The following is a 16993-nucleotide window of genomic DNA, read 5'->3' as shown; positions in this document are numbered from 1 at the left end:
TTGTGCTGTCAAAATTAATAAGAATTTATTTGTGATATAGATAAGATTTGGATTTTGAATGCACATTAAAATTGTCCAGACTGTTAATTGAGTTTAGATTGAGACACTAAAGGTGGACAACCCTTTTTTTGCATGTTGGCTCTCTCCTGACCTGTGTCATCTGCACAGCCCATCCTGCAAGTCTTTTTTTAAAGCTAAATCGGCTTTTCCTGACTCGGGAGTTGCTCTTTTCCCCATCCTCTGCAGCATTTTGAAAGGGCATGGGTGGGATGTAGCCATGCATGTTTCCTCCCACTGGCACTGTATGTTTCCTCCCACTGGCACTGTATGTTTCCTTCCACTGGCACTGTATGTTTCCTTCCACTGGCACTGTATGTTTCCTTCCACTGGCACTGTACGTTTCCTTCCACTGGCACTGTATGTTTCCTTCCACTGACCCTGTATGTTTCCTCCCACTGGCACTGTATGTTTCCTTCCACTGGCACTGTATGTTTCCTCCCACTGGCACTGTATGTTTCCTTCCACTGGCACTGTATGTTTCCTCCCACTGGCACTGTATGTTTCCTTCCACTGGCACTGTATGTTTCCTCCCACTGGCACTGTATGTTTCCTCCCACTGGCACTGTATGTTTCCTTCCACTTGCACTGTATGTTTCCTCCCACTGACCCTGTATGTTTCCTTACTGACCCTGTATGTTTCCTTCCACTGACTCTGTATGTTTCCTTACTGACCCTGTATGTTTCCTTCCACTGACCCTGTATGTTTCCTTACTGACCCTGTATGTTTCCTTCCACTGACCCTGTTTTTTTGCATGGCAGGACCTGCAGAGAGACATAGAGCAGCACACGGCGGGCGTGGAGTCCGTGTTTAACATCTGTCAAGTCCTGCTGCACGACTCAGATGCGTGTGCTAATGAGACAGAGTGTGACTCCATCCAGCAAACCACCAGGAGCTTGGACAGACGGTGGAGAAACATCTGTGCCATGTCCATGGAAAGGAGAATGAAGTACGTCTCCTATTCCTACCCTACACAAACCTGTGGCAGCATTTTGAGGGAATGCTGTAGCTTTTGCCACAAGCTGAGTTTTGAGGAGGAAAAAAGAATCCAGAGTTGATAGTTAGCTTGTGATAAAACCTTTCTGTTTTTGCTCTCTCAGAATCGAGGAAACCTGGCGTCTGTGGCAGAGGTTTTTGGATGACTATTCTCGCTTTGAAGATTGGCTAAAAGCATCTGAAAATATAGCAGCTAGGCCTAATTCTTCAGAGGTCTTGTACACACATGCAAAAGAGGAGCTGAAGAAATTTGAGGTGAATTTTTAAACTGCCGTTTTTTATGCTCAGCATCAGGCTGCTGAATACTTACTGTCTGTGCAAAATGCCTTAGTCTCTGGAAAACATTGGTTTGATGTTGGTTGTATAAGGAACATAAATAATTTGGTGAGTGTGCAGCTGCTAAATGTCTGTTTGTTTCCAGAATTTTTTTTAATGTGGAGAATACAATACTTTGAATAGACACTTTAAAGCCTTGCTTTTTATAGGGACGAGACTTTTATAGTGTGATATTTATTCTTTTCTTTCTTCTAGTTTGAGCAGATGGCTTAAAATATGGGTCTAAAATCTGGATTTAGTTTTGCAGTTGGAAGGTCTGTTTTTAAGGAGGAGGGCACCATCTCTCTTGATGGATAATATCCACATCCTGACTGTTACCAGGCAGTGAGCCCCTGGCTTTGCCTTGCAGGCGTTCCAGCGGCAGATCCACGAGCGCCTGACGCAGCTGGAGTTGATCAATAAGCAGTACCGGCGCCTGGCGCGCGAGAACCGCACCGACTCGGCCAGCAAGCTCAAACAGATGGTGCACGAGGGCAACCAGCGCTGGGATAACCTCCAGAAACGAGTGGCTTCCATTCTCAGGAGGCTCAAGGTAGTGCCCAAGGGGGGTAAGGGGGTGAGGAGCACTCACAGGGTGCCGGTTTTGGGCTTCTTTTTTTTTGCTTCTGTCAAGGTCGGGATTGAAGCGCTAGAGATGGTATTTTTGCATCCAGGCTTAGGTGTTTATTATTTCTTATTTATATTACAAGTAATGAGTTTTGCAGCATTCTACTAACAAGCTACAAATGGCTAACTACCTTTCCTTATGAGGTTTTTCAATGCTAAACTGTCTAATTAAGAAACAACACCTAAATTATTTTTACTTTTAACTCAATAACTAATCACTCAAAGTCTGCAATGTGGACTTTTCTGTCCTATTACAAATACTACCCAAACTCATGAAGAAGAAGGACTAGCCTCCACTCTAAAACTTCTATCTTGCTTTCTATATGTATTCTAAAACTTTCAACTCTAAGTTTTCTACTTAGTGATATTACACACTTCTAATCAAACTACACACCCATAATCCCAGTGCTACTAATCAATTTTGGAAGCCTTCTCCACGGCCTCAGGTCAAATGTCGTATTCTCTTGTGGGTCTCTGCCTTTCAGCATAGAAAGTTTAAAATTCTCAGCATCCAGGGTTCTGCAGGAATTACCCATGAGCAAAGCCTACCTCAGAGCAACTCTCTCTGTCCTGAGCTATTGGCATAGCAGGGGAGCTCTGGAAGGGTCACTGAGTACCTGGCATAGACCTCACCTTGGTAGATTGGTTTTTGGTAGCTGAAGAAAAGCTTAAAGGAAGAAGGAGTGCAGATTTTGAGAGGTCAATTGCAATACTCACTGCTCCTATCACACTTTCCTCTTGCCCACTTGTAATGGGTGGATGTGTTCATGCACTTGCACCTTTCCATAGGTAAGAGACAGAGAGACAGAAGGGTCCCAAGGGCAGATGTGGTTTGGAGTTCCCAACTCAGCTCTACTTCGTGCCAAGTTGTGATTCACCAACAAGGCATCAAAGATGGAGATGTGATAGAAAGCAGCTCCTGCTGTGCTGCCTGCCTGATGAGGAATGTTGTTGGCGTGTACTCCAAAGAAGTATCCTGCTCATCAGTTAAACTGATCTTTGGGCAGATACTCTGTACTGTGCCCTGGGGGAAACTTGTCACTGCCAGATTTTTAAATATAGCAGTGCTGCAAGCAACAGGGAGACAGAGAGAACTGTTAGCTCCCCAAAGTCAGTGGATGAGGCAGTGAGAGCAGTGATGGGGTTTGATCTGTGCAGCTATGAATTGTTATATTTGGGATGTTACATGATCCCCTTTCTGAAAAGTAAATCCACCCATGAGAACAGGCAAGCTGCATGTCTGTTAGCAGCTTCTGTGGGACACGCCATACCATACAGTGCATTAATTACACTGCTGTGGTCATACATGATCCAGCCTCTCCATTATAAAATCAGTAAAAAGTGATTTTTGTCTCATAGTTCTAATTACTTTAATTGGAGATGAGGGTTGCTTCCTTTTTTTCTCTTTTTTAAGTTTAGAACAAATTAAGTGTTAAGCCTCAGTCCAAGTAACTGTTGCTGGTATAATGATGTGGGAGAAGGAATGTTTGGAATCAATAATGTAATTTTATAGAAGCATCTTGAATTGCTAAAATTTTACTCCCCCTTTTGTACAAATAGTGTGCTAGTACAGGGCACTGTTCTAGCATCCCTACAGGAAGAGGACAGGTTTTATACATGCCATGCTGCTGTTTGTGTTCTGATGGCCTTTAAGGTGAACAGGAGTTTTGAAATCAAACACTAATTGCAGAGAGCTCCTGTGACCTGTCTCTTTTAGTAGCTGAAGTCATGTAACACTGGCTCCACTTTTCCATCCAGCACTTCACCAATCGGAGAGATGAGTTTGAGGGGACGAGGGAGAGCATCCTTGTCTGGCTCACAGAAATGGACCTACAGCTGACAAACGTGGAACACTTCTCAAAAAGTAACTTTGATGACAAAATGCGACAGTTAAATGTACGTATTCTTCTGAAGCAGTTGTTTACTGTAGCCCAGTGACCCTGTTGGGCTGCCCTTGCCTGACAGAATCATCCATTTTCTGTAACTTCACAGTAGCCACCACATCTCTGTAGGACTACATTTGTTTGAAGACAGAAGTAAATTTTAAAGACATATTGTCTGAATCAAGATTAATCTCTGCATTATTTAATTCAGATTCAGTGTTCAGGCTCACTTCTGTCCTGCCATTTTCTCCTGACAGTATGTGTCAGTGACAGTGGTATCTCACCTAGAAAGCAGCAGATGCTGCTTAACAGTAAGAGCTACTTTCCTAAATTCAGGCATTATTTTCTGGTGCATATCTTTTTTGAATTGGCATTATTTTACAATCTCTCCTCAGAGCTCATGTTTGTAGCTGGGAATTTCAGCAGAAATTAGACATCAGGAATGTGCAGTGATTCTAAGGAATATACTAGTTCTTTCCTACATTATCATTTCTCCTGTCTCCCTGCACTGCTACTGATTTGGGATGTAGATTTACTGTTGTGTAGGTTGGAGACCCAAGCAACCAAACAAACTTCTTGGCTACTGAGAAAAAGATTGCGTGTACCAACAGAAGAATAATCTCTGATTAGCTGAACTCTTATATCATGATCCTCTGCTTGCTCAAGACACTGCAGCCATAGTGATGTACACATGGGTGGAAAATGCCACTTCATTTAGAACTGTAATTCTGCTCATAAAATGAACCTTTGGACCTCTTGAGTAAAAAGATTTTTGCCAAATTAAATTAGACAGCAATGTCAATTGTTGCTTGTCTTTCACTGCCGTGAGCTAGAAAACAGGGAGAAACCTTTGGCTAGAGAGAGCCAATGGAGAAGTAATTATTTTTCTTATATGTTCCAAATAGGGTTTCCAACAGGAGATAACGTTAAACACCAATAAGATTGATCAGCTAATTGTTTTTGGGGAGCAGTTGATTCAGAAGAGCGAGCCTTTGGATGCCATCCTGATTGAGGATGAATTGGAAGAGCTTCATCGATACTGTCAGGAGGTGTTTGGGCGAGTTGCCCGGTTCCATCAAAGACTGACTTCAAGGGATCCTGTAAGAAGCAACAGTTGTTTCAATGCTTTGACAAGATTTTGGTGTTTGAATTGTAATGCTTATTTTGGTTTTTGAATTGCAATTGCTTACTCCTATCAGCTTGACTGAGTGGTTTATTCTCCACTGGCTCAGGAGGTCTGCAGCCATGTGCCAGCCTTGTTAAATCTTTGTTGCCAATCCTTTCATGCCTCTCCATCTGCAGAATCTGGATAATAGCATGGAGGTTTTCCATAAGGTTCAGAACTATATAGTTGTGGCATGAAGGCTTCAGAACCTATTTTGGTGTTTTTAATATCACTTTGTTTTCTTTACCATCAATAATGCACTTAGAATATCTCTACATATTTGTTTGTCCACTCCATCTGTCCACTTTGTTGTGAGAGCCCTGAATGGGGAACAGCATGCACTTTGCTTTTCCCTGGGAACTTTCAGATGGTTCTCAGTTTGGCCTCAGAAAGAAAGAACACCTGTTAGAAAGCTGAGTAAAGGAAGGAACATGAACAAGTAGCTGTTCACTCCTGCCTGAGCATCATTTCCTGACTGACCTTTTTAAGTCCATTTGGAACTGGATACTCCTGCAAACTGGACAGATGCTATGGTGGTGGTTGAGTGCCTTGAAAGAGGAGAGGTAGCTGCTGATGTGAGGATTGGATTTGGCAAAAGAGGAAGAAGGCAGAAATTATGTTTCCCTTTAATTTTAGCCACATGGTTGCTGCAGCTGACCACAAAACTGTCTTCAGTAGTACTGTGTGGTTCAGTCATTATCTCATTAAGATCTCTTTTAAATCTCATTAATATGCAATAATTACTTACTTGTAGGGATTGGACGATGAAAAAGACAACTCTGAAAATGAGACAGATCAAGAAGACTCCAGGGAAATCCAGAATGATCCCTGGCATAAGAAAGCCCTCACTGAGGGGCCCTCATCAACACAGTCCCTTTGCCACCTCATGCCCCCGACTCAGGGCCAAGAGAGATCAGGCTGTGAGACCCCTGTCAGCGTCGACTCCATCCCACTTGAGTGGGATCACACAGGTGATGTGGGAGGTTCTTCCTCTCATGAAGATGATGAAGAAGCAACATATTACAGTGCTCTGTCAGGTGAGAACCAATGTCCAGCAGTTTGGATTCACATGGACAGCTGGAGGATGTCCCTGTGTGGGAAGGGAGGGGGATTGAAGTCTTGATCCCATGTTGTTGGTTGATTTTCAAGTACCATTTATAGGTGTGAGCAGGCTCATCTCTTATATGAAGGAAATGGTACTGTCTAAACCAAGCTTTTGTTTTTAGAAACATAAGGTTTTAGAAGCCTTAGTGTTTAAGAATGTTTGAAAATGGTACCAACCACTTTGTTCTTTGTCTTTGCTGTCCTTCATTGTTTCAGTTGTTTTTAATAGTTGGAAGATATTGAATAGTGAGGAAAATGACATTATTCTTTTTTCAGATGTAGAAATCACTGAAAACCCTGAGGCATATCTTAAAATGACCACAAAAACTTTGAAAGCATCTTCTGGTAGGCACCTGCTAATGCATGTGTCTGAACATGGCAATCTCCCTGTGCTGCACGCTATATTCCTCAACCTCTCTCATACGTAATGTCTGACTTCCTGCCTTGTGTGGACACCATGTCTCATCCTGTCATGGTGTTCTTACGCTGCAGTATCCACATGGACATTAAAAGCAGTCAAGAACACACCATTTAGATTTTGCCTGGTAAATGCCAAGGTGGTTAACGTGCATTTCATTGTACTGATCCAAAGTCTTTTGGTTCTTTCTCGGTGGTTTGCTCTGGGGTAGTGTCAGTTTTTGGTTGTTTATAATTTTAGTTGCATAACTACTGAAGGCAGTAGCTCCAACTCTGCAAGTATTTTTTTGTGGTTTGTGCATGACGGAACTATGTGTGTCCTGTCTGTTAAATCCAGAACAAACATTCTCCAAACCAGGACATGTCTAACTTGTTCCCTCTGACATGTTGCAGACGTGTGGTAGTTATTGTTGGGATGCAAACTTTACAAAACCATGGTGCAGCTTTGTCTTTTGGTTTTTTTTTTGTTTTTTTTTTTTTTGAATACTCTAACCTGTATTCAAGCATTTTCCAGAAGAAAACAGAATGTCCCATAACTGCATGGCTCTCATCTCATTACCTTTGAAACACTGTTGATGTTTTGCAAATGTGCATGCTTTGCAAGGAAAGCTGCAAAACTGTCATTTTTATGCCATAACTTGATGCCATTTTATTCAAAGCGCTTTCTAACTTAATACAAAGCAACAGCTTCCTTGTGGAGGTGGGATCTTGCACTCATGGTGTGTGCTTTTGGTTTTATTTGTTTCAGGAAAGTCAGTTTCAGAAGCTCGTCCTTGGCATTCTCCAGGTAGCCCAGTCTGCAGAAAACACAGATATAACCAGGCAGAGATGGTTGGAAATGTGTTGTCTGGACCAGAGACAAGTACTCCCTATAAACCAGACTATGTGAGTTGGAGGCTCTGTGGGAGACACTGAACCTGTACTACAGAGTCTGTTTGTTGTTCTGTGTAACTCCACCCTCTTCCCTTCTCCAGCATCAAGGAAAAGAGTAGTTGACATGGGAAATTTTCACTTCACACAAGCTTGGACATTATTTCTGGTGGCTCAGGTTGGACCCCTGGTCAGTCAGGGTCTGGAGGAACTTCCTTCCTCTATTGTCATCAGACAAGTCTAGGAGAATTTAACCCCCACAAAGGACAGGGTGTCAATCTCTTGATACTTACTGACATATTTCCCTTTCCTAAGCAAATTTTAAAAGTCTTAATATGCAACACACCATTTAATCTGCTTCTAGGCACTGAAAAAAAAAATGACTTACTGTCCATTGGTGCCTCAGCCTTGGTGGCTGTTTGCCAGCCATGGCTTCACCAGCAGCTGCCAGGCTCAGTGGGTCTGGACCCATTGGCAGCATTCTTCCAGGCAGGGTGGTACTGGTATCTGGCTGCTTTTGTCATCATTAATCCAGTCTCAGAGCCTTAGAGTCAGTATTACCAAGACCCACAATCCAACAAAGAACGCCAGCAATTAATTGTACATTGTCTGGAACAGGTAGTGCAAAGGCAATTTATTTGCCATGTCCACTCTTTGTAGTCATTGGCATCACCATGGTGTTTGTTTGTTTGCTGGAAAGGCACAGAGAGCCAGTGTAAACTGGTAGCAAAGCTGCAGAAGCCCAGTGCTAAAGCTGATGTGCAAGAGCTCAGCAGCAGCCCAGCCACCCCAGAGTAACACAGATTAGGCTGGACCTTTGACATCCTGTTAACCTGCAGGGCTCACCCACCAAAATGTCATTCCAGGTGAAGCAGCTCAGCTCTGCAAGCAGCAGCAGCAGCAAGGAGAAAATTCCATCTGCCAACATGAGCGATGAGGAGCCCCAAGATGACCAAGAACTTGTGAATCTAGTAGCAACAGAGAAGCAGTCAGGTACAGAGCATTAGGAGTGGCTTTGGGGCTCTGGTGTCTGTCCTGTGACTCTGGGATGACAAAGCAGACATGGCACAAAGGCAGCATATTTGAGAACAACAACAACAACAACAAAAAAATTAATGTATTTTGCCAAATTTCCAAGTCAGCGAGCTCCCTTCTCATCTGGTTCTGTCCAACCCATGTGTGCCGTTCAAAGCTTTCACATTTTCTGCCAGAATTGAGATTTTTCTTTCATAACATACTTCTGTCTCTTTGCTGCTTGTAGTAAATGGGAACAATTTCACTTTTGTCTGATACTGAACATTTCAGGGGCTTCTAATCAGATTTCAAACCAAAGGTTCTGTCTAAAACAAGATTGCTATGTGGAGTCACTGGTACTCCATATAACAAGATGCTACAGCTCCCATTTACAGAAATGTTTGTTCAAAGCTGGTAATGCACTGTGTTCTTCAGTATCTTTACAGTAGTCCTTTCATGCAAACAGACCAGCAGGCTGGTTCTATTGACCTTTCAGGACCTCATTCCTGGTTTCAGGTGCTTGAGATTGTAACAGCACATTGTACTGCAGTCACAAAAGCAAATCATGTGATGAAGGCTGCAGCTACATGCACCAGCTCACTTACTTTGTTTCTCTGGTCTCACAAATAGTCCAGGGTTGTGTCCCATATGTGAGATGAATGGGAATAACCTGAGTGGTTTAGATGTGCTTTCAGAAAGTGTCTCTCATCACACAGGTGGCATCTCCATGTCCCTTAGCATTGAATTGATGAGACAATCATTAAGAGTCATTAGAATGCTTTGGATTGGGAGAGACCTTAAGGTTATCTGGATCCAACCCCCCTCCCATGAGCAGGGGCACCTTCCAGCAGACCAGCTTGCTCAGAGCCCCATCCAGCCTGGCCTTGAACACTTCAGGGATGGGGCAGCCACAGCTGTTCTGGGCAACATGGGCCAGTGCCTCACCACTCTCACAGTAGGGAATTTTTTCCTAATCTCTAATCTAAACCTGCCCTTCATCAGTTTAAAGCCACTGTCCCTTGTCCTGTCACTCCATGTCCTTGTCAAAAGTCCCTCTCCAGCTCTCTTGGAGCCCCTACAGGAACTGGAAGGAGCTCCAAGGTCTCACTGGAGCCTTCTATTCTCCAGGCTGAACAACCCAAACACTCTCAGCCTGTCTTTACAGGAGAGGTGCTCCAGCCCTTTCATCATCTTTGTGGCTTCCTCTGGGCTCTCTCCAGCAGCTCCACATAGACATAAAACACAAACCCAAGTCCTAACTGCTGGATCATATTTGTCCTGTGCTGAATTTTGGTGTTCACCAAATTGCAGCTGGGCTCATTGAATTCTGTCTCCTTAGTTTTGGTCTGTTCTTCCAAGTGAATTAAAAAATCTTCAATTGATGTCATTAAAATTCTTTGTAGCGTTGCTATGTGGGTAACTTGACCAGCAATATGAAATTTAGACACTGCAGAACCTCATGAAAAGATGTGGTTGAATGACACATTCAGCACATTAATAATACATTACAGCAGTTAATTGATCTCAAGTAGCGTGGGAAATAATTTTCTTGCAAAACTTCTTGCATCTGTTTTACACACTCCTTCCTTTACTGAAGATTTAAATGTTTGTTTTGTTTTTTTTTTCCTGTGATTTGCAGGCATTATTGATAGGTGGGAGCTCATCCAAGCTCAAGACCTCAGAAATAAACTCAGGATGAAACAGAAATTGCAGCAGTGGCAGCAGCTGGACTCAGACCTCAGTGACATCTCTGCTTGGCTTGATAAAACTGAGCAAGAGCTGCAAGAGCTGCAAAAGGTGAAACTTCCAACCAGCATGCAGGCATTGGAACAAAAGGTCAAGAAATTGAAAGTAAGTTATGGCTTGCTGAGAAGACAGATTTCAAGATGCTGATGTTTTTTAATCAGGGCTCTCCTGGGATCAGTTGGCAGCATGGATGCCAACAGCAATTCCTGTGCCACAGGGGAACTGAACTGCTCTCAGCTAAGAGGGCTAAAGAGGGTCTTAGGCAAGGTGCTTCTGTCTTCATATACAGAGATTGGCAGGCAGAAGTAAATACCTCTCCACTTCTCTCTTTCTGTTTTCTTGCACAGTGATATCGACATCTTTTCCTTGTGCCATTCCCCTCTATACGAACCAGAAACAGATTGAAAATTAGCCAGGTCAACAGGCTGCAAAGTCTAGGCTGCTTTTTTTTTAATTGAATTAAGGGTGGGGTTTAATTCCAGACTGACAAAGATCTGCTCTAAAGCTGTGGTTTCTGCAACATGAGCCAGCAGGTCACCAGGGCACATGTAGGTGCTGGGGCCCTGGGACTCAGGCAATGAAATGCCTCAGCTTCAAGTCTGAGAAAGCAAGTGTTCCTAAAATCTGTGGAGGTGCAAAATCCCTGTGTGCTCACCCCCCACCAGCTGCCCCATGTGGAGTCACCCTGAGGCTACTGGTCAGTCTGGTGTCACCCTTGGGGTGATGCTCACAAACAGGACACTGCAGGACAGAGGAGGGATTTCTTAGGCATGCTGAGAGTATGTTTAAGCCTGCATGTCCTGGAGTAGTTATTAGGCTAGGGACAATGACTCTGCACTCCAGTAAGATCAGCTCTGACTCCTTCAGCCAGTCTGGATTAGGCACCAAGCCCCAGGAAAGGTTTGAGGGTGCCTCCAGAGTGGAGGGAGGTGTTTCCCTTCAGCCTGGAGTTGGGTGTCTGACCTCCTCAAGGAGCAGAGCTTCACTTCTCTCTTCTGCATCTGCTTAAGAGGAGTCCAGCTGGCTGTAAATCCCATTTTCAGACAGTTTGGCTTTAGAGGGGTGTTAAAAGAGCTAGTGTGCTCTAAGTGAATTTCATGAGGTGTCAGGACATCCCAATTGCCTGGGATAAGGATAAAGCCAGTCTGCCTGCAGAGTGGCTTACTGGTGTTCAGAAGTCTGTTTGCTTTGTCTGATACTGAAAGAAACTTTATTGCCTGGAGGAGAGGGGGACAGGATCCTTTGATGGGTGAAAAAAAAAAATTTAGACTAGCAGTTTTCTACAAGTGGAACTCAGATCTTGAGATTGACACTCTTGGATAGAAAGGCTGCTGAGAAAAGCAATCTGAGCTTTGTGGCTTGTGGGATTTCATCCTGCAGCTCTAACTTCCCTACTGCAAGAGCAGCTTGGGAAAGATGAGTACCCTTGATTCAAACTGTAAACTGGAGGGTACAAGGAAGGTATTGTTTGGCATTCTTTTTTTTAAAAAACCTTCAGAAATACAGGGTCAGTCTTAACCTAAAGGTGGTTAGATGATATGACCATGACTGCAAATTCCATATTATTCCCCCTGCAATTCTAAGGGACAGGAGGAAAGCAGGCAGGACTGCCTTCTGGGGGGACCTTGAGAAGTCAGAGAAATGGGCTGACAGAAACTGAGACCAGAGAGAAGAAAAATAATTTCTCACAATAGGGTGGTGTGGTGTGGGAAATAGTAAAGGTAAGAAGATTTTCAGAAAGCTGGGAAAAGCAGGCCTTAGAAACAGAAAGAGCAGAGAAAACTCAGAGCTAGAGGCAGCTGCAAAGTTATAATGACTTTTTATAAGACAAGCAAGCATTGTGTGAAGAGGTGCATGTGTACTTTTAGTAATTGGCTAGAACAACTGTCTGTAAGCCATAACAATATACTATTAACTAAAAGTTTTTAAAATGTTCTGTAGCAAAGAGGTCTTTGGCTGCTGCTGGCTGTATGAGCTTTGGCATCTTTCTGTTGTCTCAACAATGTAATGTGGCTGATGCTGCAAATAAAAGCTCAAGGAATGTACCCCAACAGCCCCATCCTGTTTGTGGAAAAAACAAACCTCCAAACACAATCTGGTGTGGGACCAGGGGCCCAGAGGGGGTGGGGAATCTCCATCCCGTGAAATACCGAAAATTTAAATTAATGAGGCCCTGAGCATACTCCTTGGAGTTTGAAGTTGGTCCTATGTGAAACAGGAGAATGGAGTGCAGACCTCCATATGTCCCTGTCAGCATTATTCTAGGATTCTGGGGTGGCAAAACCTTTATCAATTAGGAAAAAATACCCTGTGATGATCAATGGGAGTATTTGTCCAAATGCCAGGGAAAGAGACAGCTCAGAGGAATTGAAAGACAGATGTGGCTTAAGCCATAATGCCTGTGACTTAGGGAGAAGGACAAACCCAGTCACACTTATTTTCTTCAAAGTGAAGGTTTTGGCTGTAAAAAAAATCCAAACATAAACCTGCCTCAGTATGTTTCTTAGTAGTATTGAAAAGCCACCAGATTCAAACATGCTTGCCCAACACCTGTGATACTTTTGAGTGTGTGGTTTTATTGTAAATAAACATGGTTTTCATCATTCATAAAAACTCCTAATCTTCTTTTTCTGCCAGGACATGCTTAAAGCATTTGACAGCTACAAAGCAGTGTTGCTTTCTGCTAACCTGAGCAGCAAAGAATTCCAGAAGGCAGACAGCACAGAGTTCAAGGAGCTGCAGAACAGGCTTCGGAAGGTCAACTTGCACTGGGAGAAAGCAAATCGTGCACTGGACAGCTGGAGGAAGGGCTTGCAGCAAGCCTTACTGCACTGCCAGGTACATCCCACATGCCAGCTTGGAAGGGAAAACTCTTTGGGATTCTGTTGAGGAGAGGGCAGAGGGGTAATTCCTGCACATCAGTGGAATGGTCACTCACAATTCAAGGCACTTTGTTTCAAGATAAAGTTGCCTCTGATGGATTGAAATGGTTTGGTAAAAATATCTTTGAAATGGATAATGCCCTTTATCTACATAGGTGGAATACTTCAACAAAGTTTCTGTACCCTCACTAATTGTGAATTTGTTTGTAGGTGAAGGCACTACAAAGGTGTTTTTCCTCTTATGGACCAATCTTTTTGTTTCTCTAGGATTTCCATGACCAGAGTCAAAAGCTAATCTTGTGGTTAGCAAGTGCTGAAAGCAGGAGGAATGAAGCACAAATCACAGATCCCAGTGCTGATCTCAATACAACACTGGAATGCCAGAAGGAGCTGATGGTGAGTGTAGTCTTAACTGCAGCACCTCACTGTCAGCACACAGTGAAGAGCAGAATGTTTATGTCTCACAGTGTCTGCAGCCTGTCCTCAGACCTGCTGTACTCAGGCATGTGGGTGGTTTTTGAAATGGACCAAGATATTGCATCTACAAGGCACTTCTCCATAATTACACATCATAATAAAGTTACTTATAAGTAGTCTTTATGCTGGAGCAAGACTTCCAATTTCCAAAATGTAATGTCTTCTCTATATGAATTACCTGCTGCTAGAACTATTTTTAAATGTTATTTCAAACAGGTACAACCAGTCTCTTCAAGAGAACTTCATTTCCCATGTAGCTGTAATAACCATTCCTGTGCCTTGTTGGTTCTCAGGAAGGTTGTGTTGTTCTTTAAAGCCTTCCAGAGTTCCTCCTTTTGGGAGAACATCCATAAAGTTGAGGGTAACAGTCTTTTGTGCTGTTTTTTGTTTATTCTCAGCAACTGGAGAAAGAGCTGCTGGAGCAACAGCTTAATGTGAACTCTCTCCAAGAGCTCACTGCTTACCTGCTGCTGAAATCAGATGGTGATTACATTGAAGAGGAGGAGAAGGTCCATGTAATTGGAACAAAACTGAAACAGCTGATTGAACAAGTCTCTCATGACTTAAAAACAATCCAAGGGAATCTGGTGAGTTGGAATTTAAATATTTGTTTGTGTCTCTTCCTTACTGAAAAGAAATAGCATATTAAGAGTGAAGGTATTTATAAAAAACTGACTTAAAGCTTAAGTACTTCCACCTTGATAAGCTGAAAAAAGAGCAGTTCTGGCTGTAGGAACAACTTCAGGCCCCCAAGGCTAGTACAGTATTAGAACAGAGGGGTTGTGCTGCCTCTGTCCTCAAGGGGCTTGAAGAGCAGAGAGCATAAAGCTCTGAGTAAGGCTTTTGGCCAGGTCTTTTGGCAGGAGGTTGGACTAGATGAACTTCCTGAAGTCCCTTCCAACCTGAATTTGGGTGATCCAAACCAGGTATCAGGCTAGGAGTGTGTAATGAACATGTAGGAGTTGAAGATCTTAGCAATGGGTTGCTTATCCTGTGCCTGTCAGAGATATTTCCAAGTTAATTCCTGTATGCACCCATTCCATTGCAATTCCTTCATGCTGGGCACTGTAAATTTCTTCATTCTGGGGGACTGGTTATTCTCATGTGAGGGGGCAGTGGGCTGTGCACCTACAGAGGCAGTGAAAGGTGGTGTTATCTTTCAGGATACCAAAACATTCCTGCTAGTTCCAGATGACTTGGACTCAGGAGTTTATAATCCAGAAGAAGAGAAACCCAGCCCTGCTGTGAAGAAGGCAAGTACTTTTTTTCTAATATTTTGCTATCAGCATATAGTGTATTTTGACATACTTAGTGTGGAAGCTCCTCAAATATAATCATTTTACCTTTTAGGTCCATGTACCTTATTAAAGTATTTACAATCAGATCATTAAAGTCTACAGCTGTCTTTTCAGAGAAATTCCTTGTAGTTTCTGAAACCTGGATACTAAAAGCTATTTCTCTCAACAGATGGCCCTCAGGAGAACAGCTGATGGCAGGAATGGCAGCAGCACAAGGTAATATTTTATATATGCCTGATCTCTTGAAAAATAGTGAATATGGCAGAGATGAGCTATGTAACAGCAGAAACCTGGGCAGCTGTTCCTTGTAGGTTGACACATGAGTGGAGGTGATTTCTGCCTTACCTGTAGAGTCCCCTCTACCTACCAGCTCTGGGCTGTTCCTTAGGGAATGGTTTCCTTCAGCACAGGACCTCTGCAGCGATGTGCAACCCTGGCTTGAGAAAATATTTTTTTCTGCCAAGTGGGGGATATTTTAGGTTTAAATCCTCCTTTAATTCCACCAGCATGCCTGGAAAAAGAGACTTGGCCCTGAGAGCCACTTGGTACAAACAGACCATGAAGGACAGAGGGAGAATTTAACCCCCAGTCCAGTGGGGTCTGTTCAAAGGGTAGATCTCAGTAATGCTAGGGCAGAGAAGAACCTCATCATTGTGAATAACGTGCTTCAACACCTATTTGGAATGGTCTGTTTGCCTCCTGGGAAAAGTTAAGTTCAAGTTTGTTTGTAAAATTTGTTTTTAAAGTGCAAGTTAAGTTTGTTTCCTGAAAATAGGCTAAAAACAACTCGTTTAACTCAAACCCTGAAGTGCCTGTTGTTCCGTGTTTCTCCTTTTCAGGAGCGAAAGCCATCCAGAACCTGTGCAGGCAACCCCTCGCTCTCCCTCTTTCTTCTACCGAGTGCTGAGGGCAGCTTTACCTCTGCAGTTGTTTTTCCTGCTGCTTTTGCTCCTGGCTTGCATGATCCCCTCCTCTGAGGAAGACTACAGCTGCACCCAGGCCAACAACTTCGCCCGCTCCTTCTACCCCATGCTGCGCTACACCAACGGGCCCCCCCCGACCTAGGACAGCCTGCACTCCACTGAACACTCCTGGGTGGTGCTTTTTTCTCCCATGCTGCTCTAGCATCAATCAAGCAGTGAGTTTCACATCTCAAAATGTATATCTTGACAGAATTTCAGCGTTTTTGTACGGGAAACAAAACTTTTTCTATAGATTTTTTTTTAAACTGTAAGCAACACACTTTATACTTTGATGCAATAGATACACTATTTTATAGGGGCAGTGCTCTTAAGCTTGCAAGGTGTTTGGATACTGAGTTCCTAGATGCAGAAACAACATCACAGTACTCTTAAACATAGCAGTCTGTCCTGGGTGAGCATGACAAACAAGCAGGTGAAGAGGGACTTCATTTAATATGATTTCTGCACACACACTTCACATTACTTGTATCTTTTGGTACTGTAGTCACTTGGTGGAAGCAAAAAAATTGCGTATTTTTGGATCTTTGTTGTTGTATTTTATTCATCTAACATGTTCAATATCATGATGCACATTTGTTTTGTTTGACATAAAGTGTTCTAGTAGTTAGGACTGCTGTGTTGTCTTTTTATACCACCTTTGAAATAAGGAATTGCTGCATTGCATGGAAATGGTTTATAATGCACATATTTTCTAGATGAACATGATTATGTAGACTATCCCTGATGTATACAAATAGTGCGATGACTTTTTTAATGAAAGTTTTTTTTTCAGTTTTTAACCTGCTGAATAGTGTACAGTACCTTGGGAGAGAATTGTGCATTTTTATAAGCTTTGTTTTTAAAATTAAACTGGGGTGTGGGCAGTGGCTGGAGAAACACTGTGTACAGTCAGCATTGCCACTGCCCCTCTGTTGTACAGTTTGAGTACTGTCATTAAAATTTTGCAATGTCTGCAGAACTGTGGGTGTGTCTGGGGGGGGGACCAGCTTCATGTTCCAGCTGTGCTGCCCCTTCCACTCCTGCAAGAGTCAATTTCTTTGCCTGCTAAAGGAGTGGTGCTGGAAGAAGCACAACCGCTCCCTTGCTTTTCAGAGCAAGAGATCACAAATCCAGCAGTGGGACCTGTGTTCCATGGCACACATCCTTCCCTTTGGAACT

The 16993-nt window shown here is 43.1% G+C and overlaps 1 protein-coding gene across 1 annotated transcript in view; it reads left to right on the top strand.

Moving 5' to 3' along the window:
• Nucleotides 1–16793, top strand: part of SYNE2 (spectrin repeat containing nuclear envelope protein 2) — a 158870-nt gene extending 142077 nt beyond the window's left edge. Inside the window, exons 102-117 of the mRNA XM_066551868.1 lie at nt 820–1007; nt 1159–1309; nt 1740–1922; nt 3755–3892; nt 4785–4979; nt 5799–6081; nt 6425–6493; nt 7314–7450; nt 8302–8428; nt 10089–10300; nt 12833–13033; nt 13345–13473; nt 13953–14141; nt 14718–14807; nt 15022–15068; nt 15692–16793. Of these exons, the coding sequence (XP_066407965.1) occupies nt 820–1007; nt 1159–1309; nt 1740–1922; nt 3755–3892; nt 4785–4979; nt 5799–6081; nt 6425–6493; nt 7314–7450; nt 8302–8428; nt 10089–10300; nt 12833–13033; nt 13345–13473; nt 13953–14141; nt 14718–14807; nt 15022–15068; nt 15692–15917 (2565 nt within the window). The 3' untranslated portion in view covers nt 15918–16793. The remainder of the gene's footprint in view (nt 1–819; nt 1008–1158; nt 1310–1739; nt 1923–3754; nt 3893–4784; nt 4980–5798; nt 6082–6424; nt 6494–7313; nt 7451–8301; nt 8429–10088; nt 10301–12832; nt 13034–13344; nt 13474–13952; nt 14142–14717; nt 14808–15021; nt 15069–15691) is intronic.
• Nucleotides 16794–16993: the final 200 nt, after the last annotated feature.

Source organism: Molothrus aeneus, chromosome 6 (genome assembly GCF_037042795.1).
Source record: "Molothrus aeneus isolate 106 chromosome 6, BPBGC_Maene_1.0, whole genome shotgun sequence".
Lineage (NCBI taxonomy): Eukaryota > Metazoa > Chordata > Aves > Passeriformes > Icteridae > Molothrus > Molothrus aeneus.
Note: the sequence above shows the minus strand (reverse complement) of the source record. Positions and strands in the feature narration are given on the sequence as shown.